Source organism: Pimephales promelas, chromosome 17 (assembly GCF_988280905.1).
Source record: "Pimephales promelas chromosome 17, fPimPro1.hap1.1, whole genome shotgun sequence".
NCBI lineage: Eukaryota > Metazoa > Chordata > Actinopteri > Cypriniformes > Leuciscidae > Pimephales > Pimephales promelas.
Window position 1 is genome coordinate 15272031 of NC_142785.1, and position 23449 is coordinate 15295479.

Below are 23449 nucleotides of genomic sequence, written 5' to 3' on the forward strand. Positions count from 1 at the left end.
CACTTACTGCACCTTTAAATAGATCAGTAATTAAATGTACTATTTTATTAAAATTAAACCAATAAATTAAATACATATTTTTTTTAATATTACCATATTTAAAGGGATGGTCCACCCATAAATCATCAATTACTCAACATATCCTCATGTTATTTTTGTATGACTTTCTTTCTTTTGTGAAACGCAAAAGATGGTAACACTTTACAATAAGGTTCATTAGTTAACATTAGTAAATGCATTAACTAACATGAACTAACGATGAGCAATGCATTAGTTACAGTGTTTATTAATCTTTGTTAATGTTAGTTAATACAAATACAGCTGTTCATTGTGCGTTCATGTTAGTTCACAGTCCATTAACTAATGTTAACTGATACAACCTTTGATTTTAATAACGTATTAGTAAATGTTGGAATTAATATTAACTAAGATTAATAAATGCTGAAGAAGTATTGTTCTCATTGTACATGTTAACTAATGTAGTTAACTAATGTTAACTAATGAACCTTATTGTAAAGTGTTACCTAAAACATATTTTGAAGAATTTTGTCTTTAACCACCCTCAAGTTGTTTCAAACCTGTTTGAATTTCTTACTTCTGCTGAAAACAAAAGAAGATATTTTGAACTATGGAAGTGAATGGGGCCCATTAACTGTTTGGTTATAGACAATTTTCAAAATATCTTCTTTCGTGTTTTCCACTGAAGAAAGAAATGCATACAGGTTTGGAATACAACAATAAACAAACAAATTTTCCATTTGGTTGGTATTTCATTTCTTATTGGTACCATTTAAATTAAATATTTTTACCAAATCTACTATATGTAAATATAATTCAGAAATGTTATTGAGCATTATTCTAACAAGATGATTTTAAGATTTCAGTCCCTTTTTAGATGATAATTGAATGTGGTATTGTATATTCTCCTCTAGACCTGCCATTACAGCTGAACGCAGCTCTGTTTGAGGCCAATGGTCACTGTGGTTATGTACTGAAGCCTCCAGTCCTGTGGGAGCGAATCTGTCCCCTATATCAGCACTTTTACCCTCTGGACCGAGACCTGGAGAGCATGACCCCTACGCTCTACACTCTCACTGTAAGAGCCTTGAGTAGCCCATATTCAGCGTTAAAACTACTTTTGGATACTCCAGCTAATCTAACAAACATGAATTAATTCATATGCACACAGATTGTTTCAGGGCAGAACGTGTGTCCGGGTAACTCAAACGGCAGTCCCTGTGTGGAAGTGGAGGTGTTGGGTATGCCGGCAGACAGCTGCCATTTCCGTACCAAGCCCATACACCGCAACACACTCAATCCCATGTGGAATGAGCGCTTCCTGTTCCACGTGCACTTCGAGGATATGGCGTTTCTGCGCATCGCTGTGGTGGAGAACAACAGCTCGCAGGTCACCGCTCAGCGGATACTTCCCCTCAAAACCCTCAAACCAGGTAGAAAACTCATTACAGGAGCATAGTGTAATTACTACTGGGTATTGGTTGATAACTGCCACCTGCTTCGTCCTCAGAATGTACATTTTACATGCTCTACACTAAAAGATGTTTTTGAAAGAAGTATCTTCTGTTAATCAAAAAATCATAAAAATATGTACACTTTAAAATAACTGTTTTCTATTGTAATATGTTTTCAAATGTAATTTATTCCTGTGATGCAAAGCTGAATTTTCAGAATCAATACTCCAGTCTTCAGTGTCACATGATCCTTCAGAAATCATTCTAATGCTGATTTGTTGCCCAAGAATCATTTCTTAATATTATCTTATTCTACTTAGAAAATTTGTATATATATATATATATATATATACATGCATATATCGAATATATATATATATATATATATATATCTCGAATATATATATATATATAAATCGAATATGTTTATTTATATATATATATAAATCAATTTTGATTAAATAATATAAAAAAACATCCATTCAGTCTTGACTTGGTATTCATTTTAAATTATTATAGTATGTAATAAAATATATTTTATTTATTGTAATTTTTTATATTGTCTGTCAACAGTTGTTGTACAATCACTTACTGTATTGATGGCTTCAGATTACTCCATTTGATCATATACTGCATTGAATGAAATTTTGTGTGTGTGTTTTTTGTTTTTGTTTTTTTTTGTGTGGTTTCTGTTGATTATTCCAGGCTACAGACACCTGCAGCTGAGGAACCTGCACAACGAGTCTCTGGAGGTCTCGAGTATGTTCATCTTCAGCCGCAGAACAGAGGAGAGTCCCACCGGAGGACCGCTCCCTGCGTCTGTGGTGAGACAGCATTAATAACCCACTTATAAAACCACACAGATGTCAGGGTCACAGAGAGATATTTGTGTTACATGTTCTACTGGTGGAACTGGACAGCAGAAATAAAACAGTTTACATTAATGAAGCCTCTATACGTGCCATTCAGTCCCACAAGGGAGTAGACCGTATGTTTGAGAAAACATTGTGCAAATATTTCCGAAGTTTTTAAAACTCTGGAATGTGCTGCATTCCTCTCTCTCTCTCAGTCCCTGTCATCCGAGTGCAGCCTTATTTCATTAAAAATAGGAAATCATAAAGACATAGGCAAGCTACAGTTTACAGAAATGCCATGCCTATTCAAACTGCTAAAATGTAAACCTCTCACCTAAAGGATTATTAGGAACACCTGATCAATTTCTCATTAATGCAATTATCTAATCAACCAATCACATGACAGTTGCTTCAATGCTTTTATGGGTGTGGTCCTGATCAAGACAATCTCCTGACTGAATGTCAGAATGGGAAAGAAAGGTGATTTAAGCAATTTTGAGCGTGGCATGGTTGTTGATGCCAGACGAGCCGGTCTGAGTATTTCACAATCTGCCGGGACCACTCATCTCCACTACAAATAGGAAAAAGAGGCTTCAGTTTGCAAGAGCTCTCTAAAATTGGACAGTTGTAGACTGAAAACATGTTGCCTGGTCTGATGAGTCTCGATTTCTGTTGAGACATTTAGATGGTAGAGTCAGATTTTGGCGTAAACAGTACAGTAGGCGCATGACACCCCTGGCTGTATACACAATATGACTAAACCATTTTAATAACTGTCACTAGTTGTTTAATAGCTCTGAAACAATATTAAGAATGTGCTCTTTTGTTTAACAGCATGTTATATGTCTTAAGCTTTAGAGTGTGAAAAAAAGTTAACTCTGTTCCCTCTTTTTCCTGCCAGCTGTTCAGCACGGAGGAAAGACGCGCCGCTCAGCAGCACAAAGTGACAGTGCATGGAGTTCCAGGCCCCGAACCCTTCACCGTAATGTGCGTTGATGAATACACCACAGCCAAACAGCTCCTGGACTCTGTAAGTGTCAACGCAACTGAACCGAGCCAGTTTAGACAGGTTAGCACACACCAGAGCACTGTTTAGTGCAGTGAACTGTCTGAGGGCTCTGTGAGAGCCGAGGACACGGTCAACTACTGTAGATGAAGTAGTGTAAGCACTCTGTGTGTGGTGCCATCACGGATTTAGAGTTCTTTTAGAATTCCTGAGGAGCAATTTGTATATGTTCTGAAAATATTTCGCAATAACCTTGGAAGTACCTTTCAAAGAATGATTGTCATTCATTCTCTCATTCAGAACAAGCAGTGTTCACTCCAGTGTTTACTGGTCTGGTCACATTTTCTTCATTCCTCTGCACATAAACGCATGCTGAAATAGTCTCTCTCTTGCCAGTTGTTTCCGACTACGTCCTTCAACTACTTCCTCATGGAGGAGAGAACGCCTCTGTCGAAGGAGAAGAGCGAATCAAAGAAAGCGCATCAGCAGCGCCCCCTAGCGAACGATGAGCGGCTCCTGAAAGTTCTTCACAGCTGGCAGCCGGAGGAGGGATATGTGGGCAGAATATGGCTGAAAACCAAGGAAGTGGTAAAAACCGCTTTTCCAGATTGTTCTTGCTTTCATTAATTATATTTCTAAGAGTCATTCCCATTATGCAGAACCATTTGAAAAGTGGATAAACTACCATTCAAAAGTTTGGAATAAGTATGCTCTCCAAGGTGGCTTTTGTTTTCTATTTCAGTATATTTTAAAATGTACTGCAGTCTTCATCGTCACATAATCCTTCAGAAATGCACTGATTTTCTGCTCAAGAACTGTTAAAGCGACATAAATGATTAACTAGATGGAAATTGAACAAAATGGTTCCCAATTAAAACAATATTCCCCAGAAACATGTTTTGTTTGAAACATTTTGATTTTAAATTTTTTTTTGAAAATTTGAAGAAACAAACTATCAGTATATTAAGAAATATTTGAGTTTTTATGTTAGAAGCAGTCAGTGAAACTAGTAGTTTTTATTAATATTTTGAATTTGGTATTATTTTGTTTTGTTTAAAGTTTTAGTAATTTAATTTTGATTTTTTTTTTTTGTTGCATTGCGAACATTTTTGTTATTTTAATAATTTTTATTGCAGTTTTCATAGTAGTTTTTAAATTTCACATTTTATTTCATTTTTTTTATTATTATAACATTAACTCTGGTTATTCATAATTCATTTTATGGTCACTTAAGGATATTTTGAAAAACTGAACCGAAAGAAAGCCAGAATGATTTCAAGCTTTGAAAATATGTATTTTTTTTCATTTTATTTTTAAATTCAGTGTATTAGGATAATGGAAATGTAACTCATAACAGGATAGACCCCTATATTGCCTCATAAGATCCACACCCATTTATTTTGTTTATACATTCACCATTTGATTCTTGATCTGTTGCTCCTCCTGGTGGCTCATAGCAGAACTTCAATGAGAAGAATATTGTGATGGAGGGATTGGAGGAGGTGAGCAGCGGAGAGGAGGACACGTTCTTCGTGCAGGTTCATGATGTTTCTCCTGAGCAACCTCACACTGTCATCAAAGCCCCCCGATACAGCACAGCCCAGGACATCATCCAGCAGGTCAGATATCACTGTGACATTACTGGAAGATTTCATCTCTGTCATGTGGATATCAAATTAGCTATAAGCTGCTGTGGTCTATTGTAGACTCTGAGCAAAGCCAAGTACTCTCTGAGCATCCTGAGCAACCCCAACCCATGTGACTACGTCCTGATGGAGGAGCTTACCAAAGACGCGGGAAGTAAGAAATCATCCTCAGCTAAAGCGTGCCAGCGTGTGCTGCAGGACCACGAGTGTGTGTTCCAGGCTCAGAGCCGGTGGAAGGGCGCCGGGAAGTTCATCCTCAAGCTCAAAGAGCAGGTAAACACCTGAACTCCAGCTCACTAATCTATGACACGAAAACATAGATTATAGCTAGAACACAAAAAATTTTATTTTCAAATGTAACATGTCTTAATGTCATTTATTCCTGTGATCAAAGCTGAATTTCCACCGTCATTACTCCAGTCTTCAGTGTCGCATGATCCTTCAGAAATCATTCTAATATGCTGATTTTCCGCTCAAGAAACAGTTCTTATTATTATCATCAATAGCTATGCTTCTATCAACCTATTTTCATGCGCATTTTGGGATATCGCATAAAAACCGCTGGATGGAAACGTCAGTATGTGTGTAAATTCTAAAACTGCGCAAAGCTTATGTGCTCAATTGAATACATTTATCCAATGGGCTCTATGCACGGCGTTATTTCCGGTGAAGGATTAAGGATGCTCGATAACTTCCGCCGATCATAGAGTCCAATGCAATACCGAGAATTTATATTGAATTTTATACTCCATGGTTATACTAATGAAACGTTAGTCACAAAAACAGATAAAACAGACACCCCTCGTTGTGTTTTTGCTTCTTTTTAAAATTATATTAAATAAACATAACTATATATAAAATTACATCTAAACGTATGTACGTTTCGTTTCAAAGACGGGAGGACAGTAAATATTGAAGACTCTGCCATAATCCCGTTTTCTCCGGTTTTCCTCCGCTTTAATCTACACAACCGGAAATGGACGAGCATCCTTACGTCAAATGCGGAACTTATGCGTGCATATAGCCCATTACGATTGAAATGCATTTACCAAATAAATCTGATGAGTTTGCATCAACAGAGAATCTGATTGGGTAACTGGAGTAACACGTGGATCAATTTCATTGCACAAATGTTGGTTTGGTCGTTCTGAAATGCCTAAACCTGAGTCTGTCAACAACATGATTTGGTATAATGATCTCCCAGAAGCATCTCACATTATTGCATTCCCAAGCATCAGGCATTAGAATGCAAATGTTTTATGCAATATTCCAAATTATAAAGTATTAATTTCTATTAAAAGTATTAAGTATTTAGTATTAAGTATTAAGTATTAAAGTATTAAGATCAAAAGTATTAATTTATTTCAAAATATTGGGAACCTACCCCCCCCCCCCACCCCCAATCTTACTGACCTTTATGACTCGACACAATATTTGACTGTAATTATGCAACAATGCTTGTTTTCCTGTATTAAACTTTCTGTATTAACAGAAGCTGGGAGTGTTACTATATTTAATTACATTTATTTAGCATTTTAATGACAATTAGAGTTAAATTATTTAAAAAAAAATAGTATTCATATATTTAAAAATATATATATATATGAATCCAAATGTTTTTGTCACGTGACTGGAAAGGTCTTTGAAAAGGAAATTCTTTGGCCACAAAGTGCTATATTGAAATGTAAATAGCTCAAGAGACAGCTTTGGATATCAACATTTTCAAATACCCTGATATATAGATATTCATTTAATATATCTATTATCGGTGTAATGTGTATTTGCACTAATCCAGACTTGATCACACTGATGCATGAACACACGTTTTTCTCTCAGATGGCCCGTGAGGACAAGCGCAAGGGCGTGTCTTTTGCCAGCGAGCTCCGGAAGCTGACGGGTCGGAGTCGGAGCTTGACCGTGAACACGAGCACGAACGGCCCCGCGGCCCAGGAGCCGGCACACAGTAAGGAGGAGAAGGCTGCATGTCCCAGCATGATGCCTCTGCCCGAGGCCTCGGAGTGACGAAACACTCTGCAGTGTGTGTGTGCAGTGCATGGATCTCCAACAGGTACCAGACACCAGGGGCGTTTCTAGGTTTCAAAAACATCAGGGGCTGAACCCGAAACATCAGGGGCTGGGGTGGGGAATAAGATAGCATGATTCGATACAGAGAATAATGCATATTGCAGGCCTATATGCAGCGGCAGACTGGCATCCCTGGCACTGTAACCATACCAGCCCACATTACCACATAGTCACACACATTGAAAGGTGAGGAAGTTAGGGGGGTTCGGGGGCATACTCCCCCGAGAAAATTTGGATTTCTCAGACCTACATGTGTGCATTTTAGGGTGTTTAAAGGTCATAAAAATGGTATAACAATAGCTTTAAAAGTATGTCAGTGGGCACTGGCAGTAGCATAAAAGATGACAGATTCTTAAATATGAGAATGAGGATAAATGTTGAAATGAATGATCCACGCTTGGATGCAAATGCAGAATGTTTCTGCTTATTGTTGACAATACACAATCCATATTCCTAACAGGAATGGCCTTAATGAGAAATCTTTCAAGGATTATTTTGCATAGCCTAGATGAATTTCAATCAAACACCAATGCAATCTTTTTGTGTCCAGACGAAAATGAGCAATTTATATATTAGCGTTAAAGATTGGTTTCAGCAACTTGTTTCTTTCTAAGGTTAGATAATCAATTTTTTTGGCAATAATCTGTTAAGTTAAAGTTAAATTGTTCACTCATAAAGACAGTCACTTGTCGCCACCTACTGACTTACTTAATAATGCAAGTTGGGCAAACACAGACAAGCAGAGTGATAAATTGTGAAAAGGCTGATACTGGTGAAATATTTGAACACATTCGAGGACCATGTATGGTCCTCGAATGTGTTCAAATATTTCATACTTAAAAATGTTATACTAAATATATATTTATAAATATATATTTATATACTAAATATATATTTATACTAATGAATTGAGCTTATAGTTTATGTAATTAGCAAATAACATCTGTGCAAAATAGTAATATATTGTAATAATGTTAATCAAGCTGACTAAATCACATGACTGCGATTTTAATTCTCCATTTTCAGTGTATGTTTTATTTAAAAAAAACGCCGATTAAAAGCCGTATAAGCTCGCGAGATGAAAAGTGACATCGGTTACAATAGGTAGCTAAAGTTAGACAGAAACGTTGATGCTAGCGATATGATTTCCTAACCTGAAATAAGCAGGAATAAGGTGTATTGGATGGGCTTTTATTGCCGGTTTGGTTTTATTTGTTGGAAAAATAAATATAGAAATATAATTTGACACAAGAGGGCAGTATAGCCCTATTTATGGTTTTGAGTTAAACCGTGACATCTACACGTTTTCCAAATTGGACCAACGTGATTATTTCACGTCTTGTCGTGATACGGGTTGGGCACTGAAGTTACAGGAGTTTCTTCCCGTTGCTAAGCAATGGAACTAGGTCGAGTATTTAAAAGGTTGGTTAACACGGTTAACGTGGTTTATAATATATATGTAAATATAAAAAATAATATATATATATATATATTGCATTTTAAATAATAGAACATTTCTCAGTGATTGCAAAATTCCGTTTTCTCGGTTTAATGAAAACCAATAGGTCGTTATGGCAGAGGCGAATAAACATCCGGATATCTCTCCAATGGAGCGTGTTAACGCAAACGTTTAAGTTTCACGTTTGAGGGGGTTAAACCGTGACATCTACACATTTTCCAAAGTGGACTATTTAGGCTGCTTCATTAAAAATGTGTCATTTAGACGTTTTTTTTTCAGCGTGGATCGAGGCAAATGAATCCTGTTCACCTTGAAAATAATAAATGTTTTTTGCGTTTTAAATATTAGACCATTTCTCAGTGATCGTCAATAAAACAATTCCATTTTTCTCAGTTTAATGAAAACCAATAGGTAAGTTTCAGTTTCAGTGTAAGTTTCACGTTTGAGGGGGTTTAAACCGTGACATCTACGCGTTTTCAAAAGTGCACCAAAGTGATTATTTCACGTCTTGTCACAATACCGGGTTGAAGAAATATTGTTTAGGCCACTTTTGTTTGATATAATCACAACAAATTAACGCAAGTATGGGAATTGAGCTCAGGTCTTCTTGATTAAAGCCCAACGCTTTATCAACTGAGCCACTGCATCTGTTGAGTTCAAGGGTCTATTGGACGGTGTTTTATTGCATGTTTTGTTTTATTTGTTGGAAAAATAAATATAGAAATATAATTTGACACAAGAGGGCAGTATAGCCCTGTTTATGGTTTTGAGTTAAACCGTGACATCTACACGTTTTCTAAAGGGGACCAACGTGATTATTTCACGTCTTGTCGTCATACAGGTTGGGCACTGAAGTTACAGGAGTTTCTTCTCGTTGCTAAGCAATGGAACTAGGTTGAGTATTTAAAAGGTTATGGTTAACACGGTTAACGTGGTTTAACGTCGATGTAATACGGATATAGTAGACCATCCGGGTCTCTTTGGAAAACTCATTTCAACATACTACGATCTGGGACGTACTAATTCTAATTCGAATACTATTTAGGACGGAAAGTATGCGAATGGCTCATCAGCTGTACACTCATTATTGCAGTGCATTATGGGATTGAATGAGTGCACTCGATAATGTCCAATAGTTTTGGACACATTACAAATGGCTTTCCTCAAATAATGCCCTATTTAAGGGTAAAGGGGGGATTTCAGACACAGCCGATGTCTAAACCCACAGCCTCGCTTTCATTCACGTCAAATCAAACTGTGACTATTTATACACTGCCCGGCAATTTTATTGCAGTGAATATTTTTTTTTTTTTAGCATGTTATATGTTTGGCAACAGTTCTTTAACCCTACCCCTCAAACGTGAAACTTACACTTAAAACTTACCATCACGACCTATTGGTTTTTATTAAACCGAGAAAAATTGAATTTTCTTTTATTGACGATCACTGAGAAATGTTCTATTATTTAAAATGCAAAAAAAAAAAACATTTATTATTTTCAAGGTGAAAATGATTCATTTGCATGGATCCATGCCGAAGAAAACGTCTAAATGTCATGTTTTTAATGAAGCAGCCTAATGAGTAAAATGTCTATTTTTCCGGCGTCCCCCCAGCTCCTCGTTTAAGCAAAAGGTACGCTAAAAACAACGTATTACATCGACCTTAAACCACGTTAACCGTGTTAACCATAACCTTTTAAATCAGGGGTCTCAAACTCAAATTAACTGGGGGCCGCTGGAGATAGAGGGTGCTTCTCATTTCTTATTTGTGCATCCTCGTTTCCTTCCCTTGCTTCCTTTCCTTGCGTCTCAGCTCCACCCCCTGTAGGACGCGAGGGAAGGAAGCGAGGAAAGGAAAGGAGGACAGAGGAATCGAATAAAAGCTTTTTTATATACATTGGAATTCTTGATCACTCGAGCGTCACTCCACAGTGTCATCAGCAGCGCTAAAAGTATCTGCCCTTATGTTGTTGATGTTTGGTTATTTAATAAATTCATAATAAATAATAATAAAGATAGGCTATACTGTTGAAATATCTGAGATGTGTGGCTTATATAAACTGCAAAGGTAAAGTATAAATTAAAATGATTGTGACCGATGTGAAGGGGGAGGAGAATTGACACGTGCGTCACGTTTAGTCAATATAACAGTTCCGCGTAGGATGCACCTGTGTATCCTCGCTTATGACTCCTCAGGAAGCCTCCTATCTCCTCGATCCTCGACTCCTCACGGTGCAATTAGAGAATTGAGATGTCCTTCAAGATGGCTGAGCTCGATCGGTTTCTGGGTCATAGGAGGGAGGACAGAGGAGCGAGGAGACGAGGAGGGATATTGAGAAGCACCCAGAGTCTGGGTCAGGCCGGGCCGCATCAAGTATTCCAAAAAAAAAAAAATGTATTTAAGTATTCCAAAAATGGAGCACAACTGTTCCATTCTTCTCAATCTTTATTATTAACGTTTCTTTAACAGTTCAGGTTCCTCTGCATTTGAACATTCCTTTCTGTACATGATTGGTTCTTCATGAGCTGTCCTTCTGACAGTTGAAGTTAATTTTACAAACTTTCTTTGTCTTTTTCTTATACACAACATCTTTGTGATAGTCATATTTGCTTTTTATTTCCTTTATACAACACTATTATATTGAATGTTTTTTTTTCTTTTTTCGGAAGGCATTTTTTTTTATTATACTTAGAAAAACAATTATTGCTTTTGAAATACAAATAATTCTTTCTACACATGTATTGTGTCTCAGGCAAATTACTGACTTTGCACATATCAAAGCAAACCTTATCAACCTGTTGGATCAAAGTTCAGTTCAGAAATTTTAAAAATGAACTAGTTCAGTTCATATTTCATACTTCAAAAAATTAACTAGTTCATATTTCTTTTTTTCCATATGTTGCCTGCAGCGAACGTTTTTATTAGTAGGCTATTATTATTGCCACAGCCCATATACAACCACAGATAATAATTATTTTGTCGACGGGCAGAGTTTGCACAGACATGTAAGATTTTCCCATCCACACCGACCTCATGAAACCCTTTTAAATGATCTTACGATGCCTCCTCGCTCCTCGGTTCACTGACACTAGAATGAACGAGTTCACTGTAACGTTCATCAGGCAGTAATACAGTAGGCTACGTTCAGTTCACGTTCGCCCAAAATGAACAAGTTCATTGAACGCATTCAGACACAACACATATTACAAGCTCAAAATTATTATTCTCACATTGTTTTAGAGCAGGGATATCCAACACGTTGCTCGCGAGCTAACAGTAGCTGTGGCCTGATTCGGTGGCACGCTCAAGTTTGTTTCAAATGTATGCGCGCATCAAGGCAAACGCAAAACAACAAAAAAACCCGCAAAATATCACCCCGCGGGCCGCAAGTTTGAGACCTCTGGTCTAGAGCCTCCATTTTTGCACTCAGGTTTAAGTCTCATGGCCCTCTATCAGAATCCAGAGTTTTGAGAAGATTGGAGAAACTTAATTTTTCGCCTGAAAAAAAAAAACGAAAGGGGTACCACTGTCGTTTTTTTTTTTTCGGGTCGAAATTTTGAGTTTCGATATCTCAGCTCTGGAAGGGTCTAGAGCCTCCATTTTTGCACTCAGGTTTAAGTCTCATGGCCCTCTATCAAAATCCAGAGTTTTGAGAAGATTGGAGAAACTTCATTTTTCGCCCAAAAACAAAAAAAACGAAAGGGGTACCACTGTCGTTTTTTTTTTCGGGTCGAAATTTCGAGTTTCGATACCTCAGCTCTGGAAGGGTCTAGAGCCTCCATTTTTGCACTCAGGTTTAAATCTCATGGCCCTCTATCAGAATCCAGAGTTTTGAGAAGATTGGAGAAACTTAATTTTTCGCCCAAAAAAACCAAAACAAAAGGGGTACCACTGTCATTTTTTTTTTCAGGTCGAAAATTTGAGTTTCGATATTTCAGCTCTGGAAGGGTCTAGAGCCTTCATTTTTGCACTCAGGTTTAAATCTCATGGCCCTCTATCAGAATCCAGAGTTTTGAGAAGATTGGAGAAACTTAATTTTTCGCCCGAAAAAAAAAAACGAAAGGGGTACCACTGTCGTTTTTTTTTGGGGTCGAATTTTTGAGTTTCGATATCTCAGCTCTGGAAGGGGCTAGAGCCTCCATTTTTGCACTCAGGTTTAAGTCTCATGGCCCTCTATCAGAATCCAGAGTTTTGAGAAGACTGGAGAAACTTAATTTTTCGCCCGAAAAAAAAAAACGAAAGGGGTACCACTGTCGTTTTTTTTTGGGGTCGAATTTTTGAGTTTCGATATCTCAGCTCTGGAAGGGGCTAGAGCCTCCATTTTTGCACTCAGGTTTAAGTCTCATGGCCCTCTATCAGAATCCAGAGTTTTGAGAAGATTGGAGAAACTTAATTTTTCGCCCAAAAACAAAAAAAACGAAAGGGGTACCACTGTCGTTTTTTTTTTTCGGGTCGAATTTTTGAGTTTCGATGTCTCAGCTCTGGAAGGGTATAGAGCCTCCATTTTTGCACTCAGGTTTAAGTCTCATGGCCCTCTATCAGAATCCAGAGTTTTGAGAAGATTGGAGAAACTTAATTTTTCGCCCAAAAAAAAAAAAAAAAAACGAAAGGGGTACCACTATCGTTTTTTTTTGGGGGGTCAAATTTTTGAGTTTCGATATCTCAGCTCTGGAAGGGTCTAGAGCCTCCATTTTTGCACTCAGGTCTAAGTCTCAGGGCCCTCTATCAGAATCCAGAGTTTTGGGAAGATTGGAGAAACTTAATTTTTCGCCCAAAAAAAAAAACGTAAGGGGTACCACTGTCGTTTTTTTTTTCGGGCCAAATTTTTGAGTTTCGATATCTCAGCTCTGGAAGGGGCTAGAGCCTCCATTTTTGCACTAAGGTCTAAGTCTCATGGCCCTCTATCAGAATCCAGAGTTTTGGGAAGATTGGAGAAACTTAATTTTTTCGCCCAAAAAAAAAAAACGTAAGGGGTACCACTGTCGTTTTTTTTTCGGGCCGAATTTTTGAGTTTCGATATCTCAGCTCTGGAAGGGGCTAGAGCCTCCATTTTTGCACTCAGGTCTAAGTCTCATGGCCCTCTATCAGAATTTGGGAAGATTGGAGAAACTTAATTTTTCGCCCAAAAAAAAAAAACGTAAGGGGTACCACTGTCGTTTTTTTTTCGGGCCGAATTTTTGAGTTTCGATATCTCAGCTCTGGAAGGGGCTAGAGCCTCCATTTTTGCACTCAGGTCTAAGTCTCATGGCCCTCTATCAGAATTTGGGAAGATTGGAGAAACTTAATTTTTCGCCCCCCAAAAAAAAACGTAAGGGGTACCACTGTCGTTTTTTTTTTTCGGGCCTAATTTTTGAGTTTCGAAATCTCAGCTCTGGAAGGGGCTAGAGCCTCCATTTTTGCACTCAGGTCTAAGTCTCATGGACCTCTATCAGAATCCAGAGTTTTGGGAAGATTGGAGAAACTTAATTTTCGCCCAAAAAAAAAAACGTAAGGGGTACCACTGTCGTTTTTTTTTCGGGCCGAATTTTTGAGTTTCGATATCTCAGCTCTGGAAGGGGCTAGAGCCTCCATTTTTGCACTCAGGTCTAAGTCTCATGGCCCTCTATCAGAATTTGGGAAGATTGGAGAAACTTAATTTTTCGCCCAAAAAAAAAAAACGTAAGGGGTACCACTGTCGTTTTTTTTTCGGACCGAATTTTTGAGTTTCGATATCTCAGCTCTGGAAGGGGCTAGAGCCTCCATTTTTGCACTCAGGTCTAAGTCTCATGGCCCTCTATCAGAATTTGGGAAGATTGGAGAAACGTAATTTTTCGCCCAAAAAAAAAACGTAAGGGGTACCACTGTCGTTTTTTTTTTCGGGCCTAATTTTTGAGTTTCGAAATCTCAGCTCTGGAAGGGGCTAGAGCCTCCATTTTTGCACTCAGGTCTAAGTCTCATGGACCTCTATCAGAATCCAGAGTTTTGGGAAGATTGGAGAAACTTAATTTTTCGCCCAAAAAAAAAAAACGTGAGGGGGACCACTGTCGTTTTTTTTCGGGCAGAATTTTTGAGTTTCGATATCTCAGCTCTGGAAGGGGCTAGAGCCTCCATTTTTGCACTCAGGTCTAAGTCTCATGGCCCTCTATCAGAATTTGGGAAGATTGGAGAAACTTAATTTTTTGCCCAAAAAAAAAACGTAAGGGGTACCACTGTCGTTTTTTTTTCGGGCCGAATTTTTGAGTTTCGATATTTCAGCTCTGGAAGGGGCTAGAGCCTCCATTTTTGCACTCAGGTCTAAGTCTCATGGCCCTCTATCAGAATCCAGAGTTTTGGGAAGATTGGAGAAACTTAATTTTTCGCCCAAAAAAAAAAAACGTAAGGGGTACCACTGTCGTTTTTTTTTTCGGGCCGAATGTTTGAGTTTCGATATCTCAGCTCTGAAAGGGGCTAGAGCCTCCATTTTTGCACTCAGGTCTAAGTCTCATGGCCCTCTATCAGAATTTGGGAAGATTGGAGAAACTTAATTTTTCGCCCAAAAAAAAAACGTAAGGGGTACCACTGTCGTTTTTTTTTTCGGGCCGAATTTTTGAGTTTCGATATCTCAGCTCTGGAAGGGGCTAGAGCCTCCATTTTTGCACTCAGGTCTAAGTCTCATGGCCCTCTATCAGAATCCAGAGTTTTGGGAAGATTGGAGAAACTTAATTTTTCGCCCAAAAAAAAAAACGTAAGGGGTACCACTGTCGTTTTTTTTTCGGGCCGAATTTTTGAGTTTCGATATCTCAGCTCTGAAAGGGGCTAGAGCCTCCATTTTTGCACTCAGGTCTAAGTCTCATGGCCCTCTATCAGAATTTGGGAAGATTGGAGAAACTTAATTTTTCGCCCAAAAAAAAAAACGTAAGGGGTACCACTGTCGTTTTTTTTTCGGGCCGAATTTTTGAGTTTCGATATCTCAGCTCTGGAAGGGGCTAGAGCCTCCATTTTTGCACTCAGGTCTAAGTCTCATGGCCCTCTATCAGAATTTGGGAAGATTTGAGAAACTTAATTTTTCGCCCCAAAAAAAAAACGTAAGGGGTACCACTGTCGTTTTTTTTTTCGGGCCTAATTTTTGAGTTTCGAAATCTCAGCTCTGGAAGGGGCTAGAGCCTCCATTTTTGCACTCAGGTCTAAGTCTCATGGACCTCTATCAGAATCCAGAGTTTTGGGAAGATTGGAGAAACTTAATTTTTCGCCCAAAAAAAAAAAACGTGAGGGGGACCACTGTCGTTTTTTTTCGGGCAGAATTTTTGAGTTTCGATATCTCAGCTCTGGAAGGGGCTAGAGCCTCCATTTTTGCACTCAGGTCTAAGTCTCATGGCCCTCTATCAGAATTTGGGAAGATTGGAGAAACTTAATTTTTCGCCCAAAAAAAAAAACGTAAGGGGTACCACTGTCGTTTTTTTTTCGGGCCGAATTTTTGAGTTTCGATATCTCAGCTCTGGAAGGGGCTAGAGCCTCCATTTTTGCACTCAGGTCTAAGTCTCATGGCCCTCTATCAGAATTTGGGAAGATTGGAGAAACTTAATTTTTCGCCCCAAAAAAAAAAACGTAAGGGGTACCACTGTCGTTTTTTTTTCGGACCGAATTTTTGAGTTTCGATATCTCAGCTCTGGAAGGGGCTAGAGCCTCCATTTTTGCACTCAGGTCTAAGTCTCATGGCCCTCTATCAGAATTTGGGAAGATTGGAGAAACTTAATTTTTCGCCCAAAAAAAAAACGTAAAGGGTACCACTGTCGTTTTTTTTTCGGGCCTAATTTTTGAGTTTCGAAATCTCAGCTCTGGAAGGGGCTAGAGCCTCCATTTTTGCACTCAGGTCTAAGTCTCATGGACCTCTATCAGAATCCAGAGTTTTGGGAAGATTGGAGAAACTTAATTTTTCGCCCAAAAAAAAAAAAACGTGAGGGGGACCACTGTCGTTTTTTTTCGGGCAGAATTTTTGAGTTTCGATATCTCAGCTCTGGAAGGGGCTAGAGCCTCCATTTTTGCACTCAGGTCTAAGTCTCATGGCCCTCTATCAGAATCCAGAGTTTTGGGAAGATTGGAGAAACTTAATTTTTCGCCCAAAAAAAAAAACGTAAGGGGTACCACTGTCATTTTTTTTTTCAGGTCGAAAATTTGAGTTTCGATATTTCAGCTCTGGAAGGGTCTAGAGCCTTCATTTTTGCACTCAGGTTTAAATCTCATGGCCCTCTATCAGAATCCAGAGTTTTGAGAAGATTGGAGAAACTTCATTTTTCGCCCGAAAAAAAAAAAGATAGGGGTACCACTGTTGTTTTTTTTTCGGGTCGAATTTTTGAGTTTCGATGTCTCAACTCTGGAAGGGTCTAGAGCCTCCATTTTTGCACTCAGGTTTAAGTCTCATGGCCCTCTATCAGAATCCAGAGTTTTGAGAAGATTGGAGAAACATAATTTTTCGCCCGAAAAAAAAAAAACGAAAGGGGTACCACTGTCGTTTTTTTTTGGGGTCGAATTTTTGAGTTTCGATATCTCAGCTCTGGAAGGGGCTAGAGCCTCCATTTTTGCACTCAGGTTTAAGTCTCATGGCCCTCTATCAGAATCCAGAGTTTTGAGAAGATTGGAGAAACTTAATTTTTCGCCCAAAAACAAAAAAAACGAAAGGGGTACCACTGTCGTTTTTTTTTTCGGGTCGAATTTTTGAGTTTCGACGTCTCAGCTCTGGAAGGGTATAGAGCCTCCATTTTTGCACTCAGGTTTAAGTCTCATGGCCCTCTATCAGAATCCAGAGTTTTGAGAAGATTGGAGAAACTTAATTTTTCGCCCAAAAAAAAAAAAAAAAACGAAAGGGGTACCACTATCGTTTTTTTTTTGGGGGTCAAATTTTTGAGTTTCGATATCTCAGCTCTGGAAGGGTCTAGAGCCTCCATTTTTGCACTCAGGTCTAAGTCTCAGGGCCCTCTATCAGAATCCAGAGTTTTGGGAAGGTTGGAGAAACTTAATTTTTTTCGCCCAAAAAAAAAAACGTAAGGGGTACCACTGTCGTTTTTTTTTTCGGGCCAAATTTTTGAGTTTCAATATCTCAGCTCTGGAAGGGGCTAGAGCCTCCATTTTTGCACTCAGGTCTAAGTCTCATGGCCCTCTATCAGAATTTGGGAAGATTGGAGAAACTTAATTTTTCGCCCAAAAAAAAAACGTAAGGGGTACCACTGTCGTTTTTTTTTCGGGCCGAATTTTTGAGTTTCGATATCTCAGCTCTGGAAGGGGCTAGAGCCTCCATTTTTGCACTCAGGTCTAAGTCTCATGGCCCTCTATCAGAATTTGGGAAGATTGGAGAAACTTAATTTTTCGCCCCCCAAAAAAAAACGTAAGGGGTACCACTGTCGTTTTTTTTTCGGGCCTAATTTTTGAGTTTCGAAATCTCAGCTCTGGAAGGGGCTAGAGCCTCCATTTTTGCACTCAGGTCTAAGTCTCATGGACCTCTATCAGAATCCAGAGTTTTGGGAAGATTGGAGAAACTTAATTTTTCGCCCAAAAAAAAAAAACGTGAGGGGGACCACTGTCGTTTTTTTTCGGGCCGAATTTTTGAGTTTCGATATCTCAGCTCTGGAAGGGGCTAGAGCCTCCATTTTTGCACTCAGGTCTAAGTCTCATGGCCCTCTATCAGAATTTGGGAAGATTGGAGAAACTTAATTTTTCGCCCAAAAAAAAAAACGTAAGGGGTACCACTGTCGTTTTTTTTTCGGGCCGAATTTTTGAGTTTCGATATCTCAGCTCTGGAAGGGGCTAGAGCCTCCATTTTTGCACTCAGGTCTAAGTCTCATGGCCCTCTATCAGAATCCAGAGTTTTGGGAAGATTGGAGAAACTTAATTTTTCGCCCAAAAAAAAAAAACGTAAGGGGTACCACTGTCGTTTTTTTTTTCGGGCCGAATTTTTGAGTTTCGAAATTTCAGCTCTGGAAGGGGCTAGAGCCTCCATTTTTGCACTCAGGTCTAAGTCTCATGGACCTCTATCAGAATTTGGGAAGATTGGAGAAACTTAATTTTTCGCCCAAAAAAAAAACGTAAGGGGTACCACTGTCGGTTTTTTTTCGGACCGAATTTTTGAGTTTCGATATCTCAGCTCTGGAAGGGGCTAGAGCCTCCATTTTTGCACTCAGGTCTAAGTCTCATGGCCCTCTATCAGAATCCAGAGTTTTGGGAAGATTGGAGAAACTTAATTTTTCGCCCAAAAAAAAACAAAAAACGTAAGGGGTACCACTGTCGTTTTTTTTCGGGCAGAATTTTTGAGTTTCGATATCTCAGCTCTGGAAGGGGCTAGAGCCTCCATTTTTGCACTCAGGTCTAAGTCTCATGGCCCTCTATCAGAATTTGGGAAGATTGGAGAAACTTAATTTTTCGCCCAAAAAAAAAACGTAAGGGGTACCACTGTCGGTTTTTTTTCGGACCGAATTTTTGAGTTTCGATATCTCAGCTCTGGAAGGGGCTAGAGCCTCCATTTTTGCACTCAGGTCTAAGTCTCATGGCCCTCTATCAGAATCCAGAGTTTTGGGAAGATTGGAGAAACTTAATTTTTCGCCCAAAAAAAAAAAAAAACGTAAGGGGTACCACTGTCGTTTTTTTTTCGGGCCGAATTTTTGAGTTTCGATATCTCAGCTCTGAAAGGGGCTAGAGCCTCCATTTTTGCACTCAGGTCTAAGTCTCATGGCCCTCTATCAGAATTTGGGAAGATTGGAGAAACTTAATTTTTCGCCCAAAAAAAAAACGTAAGGGGTACCACTGTCGTTTTTTTTTTGGGCCGAATTTTTGAGTTTCGATATCTCAGCTCTGGAAGGGGCTAGAGCCTCCGTTTTTGCACTCAGGTCTAAGTCTCATGGCCCTCTATCAGAATTTGGGAAGATTGGAGAAACTTAATTTTTCGCCCCCAAAAAAAAAACGTAAGGGGTACCACTGTCGTTTTCTTTCGGGCAGAATTTTTGAGTTTCGATATCTCAGCTCTGGAAGGGGCTAGAGCCTCCATTTTTGCACTCAGGTCTAAGTCTCATGGCCCTCTATCAGAATTTGGGAAGATTGGAGAAACTTAATTTTTCGCCCAAAAAAAAAAAAACGTGAGGGGGACCACTGTCGTTTTTTTTCGGGCAGAATTTTTGAGTTTCGATATCTCAGCTCTGGAAGGGGCTAGAGCCTCCATTTTTGCACTCAGGTCTAAGTCTCATGGCCCTCTATCAGAATTTGGGAAGATTGGAGAAACTTAATTTTTCGCCCAAAAAAAAAACGTAAGGGGTACCACTGTCGTTTTTTTTTTGGGCCGAATTTTTGAGTTTCGATATCTCAGCTCTGGAAGGGGCTAGAGCCTCCATTTTTGCACTCAGGTCTAAGTCTCATGGCCCTCTATCAGAATTTGGGAAGATTGGAGAAACTTAATTTTTCGCCCAAAAAAAAAAAAACGTGAGGGGGACCACTGTCGTTTTTTTTCGGGCAGAATTTTTGAGTTTCGATATCTCAGCTCTGGAAGGGGCTAGAGCCTCCATTTTTGCACTCAGGTCTAAGTCTCATGGCCCTCTATCAGAATTTGGGAAGATTGGAGAAACTTAATTTTTCGCCCAAAAAAAAAACGTAAGGGGTACCACTGTCGTTTTTTTTTCGGGCCGAATTTTTGAGTTTCGATATCTCAGCTCTGGAAGGGGCTAGAGCCTCCATTTTTGCACTCAGGTCTAAGTCTCATGGCCCTCTATCAGAATTTGGGAAGATTGGAGAAACTTAATTTTTCGCCCAAAAAAAAAAAACGTAAGGGGTACCACTGTCGTTTTTTTTTCGGACCGAATTTTTGAGTTTCGATATCTCAGCTCTGGAAGGGGCTAGAGCCTCCATTTTTGCACTCAGGTCTAAGTCTCATGGCCCTCTATCAGAATTTGGGAAGATTGGAGAAACTTAATTTTTCGCCCAAAAAAAAAACGTAAGGGGTACCACTGTCGTTTTTTTTTTCGGGCCTAATTTTTGAGTTTCGAAATCTCAGCTCTGGAAGGGGCTAGAGCCTCCATTTTTGCACTCAGGTCTAAGTCTCATGGACCTCTATCAGAATCCAGAGTTTTGGGAAGATTGGAGAAACTTAATTTTTCGCCCAAAAAAAAAAACGTGAGGGGGACCACTGTCGTTTTTTTTCGGGCAGAATTTTTGAGTTTCGATATCTCAGCTCTGGAAGGGGCTAGAGCCTCCATTTTTGCACTCAGGTCTAAGTCTCATGGCCCTCTATCAGAATTTGGGAAGATTGGAGAAACTTAATTTTTCGCCCAAAAAAAACCCGTAAGGGGTACCACTGTCGTTTTTTTTTTCGGGCCGAATTTTTGAGTTTCGATATCTCAGCTCTGGAAGGGGCTAGAGCCTCCATTTTTGCACTCAGGTCTAAGTCTCATGGCCCTCTATCAGAATCCAGAGTTTTGGGAAGATTGGAGAAACTTAATTTTTCGCCCAAAAAAAAAAAACGTAAGGGGTACCACTGTCGTTTTTTTTTCGGGCCGAATTTTTGAGTTTCGATATCTCAGCTCTGGAAGGGGCTAGAGCCTCCATTTTTGCACTCAGGTCTAAGTCTCATGGCCCTCTATCAGAATTTGGGAAGATTGGAGAAACTTAATTTTTCGCCCAAAAAAAAAACGTAAGGGGTACCACTGTCGGTTTTTTTTCGGACCGAATTTTTGAGTTTCGATATCTCAGCTCTGGAAGGGGCTAGAGCCTCCATTTTTGCACTCAGGTCTAAGTCTCATGGCCCTCTATCAGAATCCAGAGTTTTGGGAAGATTGGAGAAACTTAATTTTTCGCCCAAAAAAAAAAAAAAACGTAAGGGGTACCACTGTCGTTTTTTTTTCGGGCCGAATTTTTGAGTTTCGATATCTCAGCTCTGAAAGGGGCTAGAGCCTCCATTTTTGCACTCAGGTCTAAGTCTCATGGCCCTCTATCAGAATTTGGGAAGATTGGAGAAACTTAATTTTTCGCCCAAAAAAAAAACGTAAGGGGTACCACTGTCGTTTTTTTTTCGGGCCGAATTTTTGAGTTTCGATATCTCAGCTCTGAAAGGGGCTAGAGCCTCCATTTTTGCACTCAGGTCTAAGTCTCATGGCCCTCTATCAGAATTTGGGAAGATTGGAGAAACTTAATTTTTCGCCCAAAAAAAAAAACGTAAGGGGTACCACTGTCGTTTTCTTTCGGGCAGAATTTTTGAGTTTCGATATCTCAGCTCTGGAAGGGGCTAGAGCCTCCATTTTTGCACTCATTTCTAAGTCTCATGGCCCTCTATCAGAATTTGGGAAGATTGGAGAAACTTAATTTTTCGCCCAAAAAAAAAAAAAACGTGAGGGGGACCACTGTCGTTTTTTTTCGGGCAGAATTTTTGAGTTTCGATATCTCAGCTCTGGAAGGGGCTAGAGCCTCCATTTTTGCACTCAGGTCTAAGTCTCATGGCCCTCTATCAGAATTTGGGAAGATTGGAGAAACTTAATTTTTCGCCCAAAAAAAAAACGTAAGGGGTACCACTGTCGTTTTTTTTTTGGGCCGAATTTTTGAGTTTCGATATCTCAGCTCTGGAAGGGGCTAGAGCCTCCATTTTTGCACTCAGGTCTAAGTCTCATGGCCCTCTATCAGAATTTGGGAAGATTGGAGAAACTTAATTTTTCGCCCAAAAAAAAAAAAAACGTGAGGGGGACCACTGTCGTTTTTTTTCGGGCAGAATTTTTGAGTTTCGATATCTCAGCTCTGGAAGGGGCTAGAGCCTCCATTTTTGCACTCAGGTCTAAGTCTCATGGCCCTCTATCAGAATTTGGGAAGATTGGAGAAACTTAATTTTTCGCCCAAAAAAAAAACGTAAGGGGTACCACTGTCGTTTTTTTTTCGCGCCGAATTTTTGAGTTTCGATATCTCAGCTCTGGAAGGGGCTAGAGCCTCCATTTTTGCACTCAGGTCTAAGTCTCATGGCCCTCTATCAGAATTTGGGAAGATTGGAGAAACTTAATTTTTCGCCCAAAAAAAAAACGTAAGGGGTACCACTGTCGTTTTTTTTTTCGGGCCTAATTTTTGAGTTTCGAAATCTCAGCTCTGGAAGGGGCTAGAGCCTCCATTTTTGCACTCAGGTCTAAGTCTCATGGACCTCTATCAGAATCCAGAGTTTTGGGAAGATTGGAGAAACTTAATTTTTCGCCCAAAAAAAAAACGTGAGGGGGACCACTGTCGTTTTTTTTCGGGCAGAATTTTTGAGTTTCGATATCTCAGCTCTGGAAGGGGCTAGAGCCTCCATTTTTGCACTCAGGTCTAAGTCTCATGGCCCTCTATCAGAATTTGGGAAGATTGGAGAAACTTAATTTTTCGCCCAAAAAAAAAACGTAAGGGGTACCACTGTCGTTTTTTTTTCGGGCCGAATTTTTGAGTTTCGATATCTCAGCTCTGGAAGGGGCTAGAGCCTCCATTTTTGCACTCAGGTCTAAGTCTCATGGCCCTCTATCAGAATCCAGAGTTTTGGGAAGATTGGAGAAACTTAATTTTTCGCCCAAAAAAAAAAAAACGTAAGGGGTACCACTGTCGTTTTTTTTTCTGGCCGAATTTTTGAGTTTCGATATCTCAGCTCTGAAAGGGGCTAGAGCCTCCATTTTTGCACTCAGGTCTAAGTCTCATGGCCCTCTATCAGAATCCAGAGTTTTGGGAAGATTGGAGAAACTTAATTTTTCGCCCAAAAAAAAAAACGTAAGGGTTACCCCTTACGTTTTTTTTTTTGGGCGAAAAATTAAGTTTCTCCAATCTTCCCAAATTCTGATAGAGGGCCATGAGACTTAGACCTGAGTGCAAAAATGGAGGCTCTAGCCCCTTCCAGAGCTGAGATATCGAAACTCAAAAATTCGGCCCAAAAAAAAAAAAAACGACAGTGGTACCCCTTACGTTTTTTTTTTTTGGGCGAAAAATTAAGTTTCTCCAAT

At 39.3% G+C, this 23449-nt stretch overlaps 1 protein-coding gene across 5 annotated transcripts in view; it reads left to right on the forward strand.

Moving 5' to 3' along the window:
* plce1 (phospholipase C, epsilon 1) overlaps positions 1-23449 on the forward strand; it is a 133285-nt gene that overhangs the window by 83512 nt on the left and 26324 nt on the right. For 4 of the 5 annotated variants that reach the window (XM_089121970.1, XM_089121972.1, XM_089121973.1 and 1 more), the window contains 8 exons: positions 933-1096; positions 1190-1451; positions 2178-2296; positions 3228-3356; positions 3729-3920; positions 4790-4951; positions 5039-5251; positions 6815-7046. In XM_089121970.1, the coding sequence (XP_088978096.1) occupies positions 933-1096; positions 1190-1451; positions 2178-2296; positions 3228-3356; positions 3729-3920; positions 4790-4951; positions 5039-5251; positions 6815-7000 (1427 nt within the window). In that variant the 3' untranslated portion in view covers positions 7001-7046. The remainder of the gene's footprint in view (positions 1-932; positions 1097-1189; positions 1452-2177; positions 2297-3227; positions 3357-3728; positions 3921-4789; positions 4952-5038; positions 5252-6814; positions 7047-23449) is intronic. The other variant, XM_089121971.1, reaches the window with a different exon arrangement.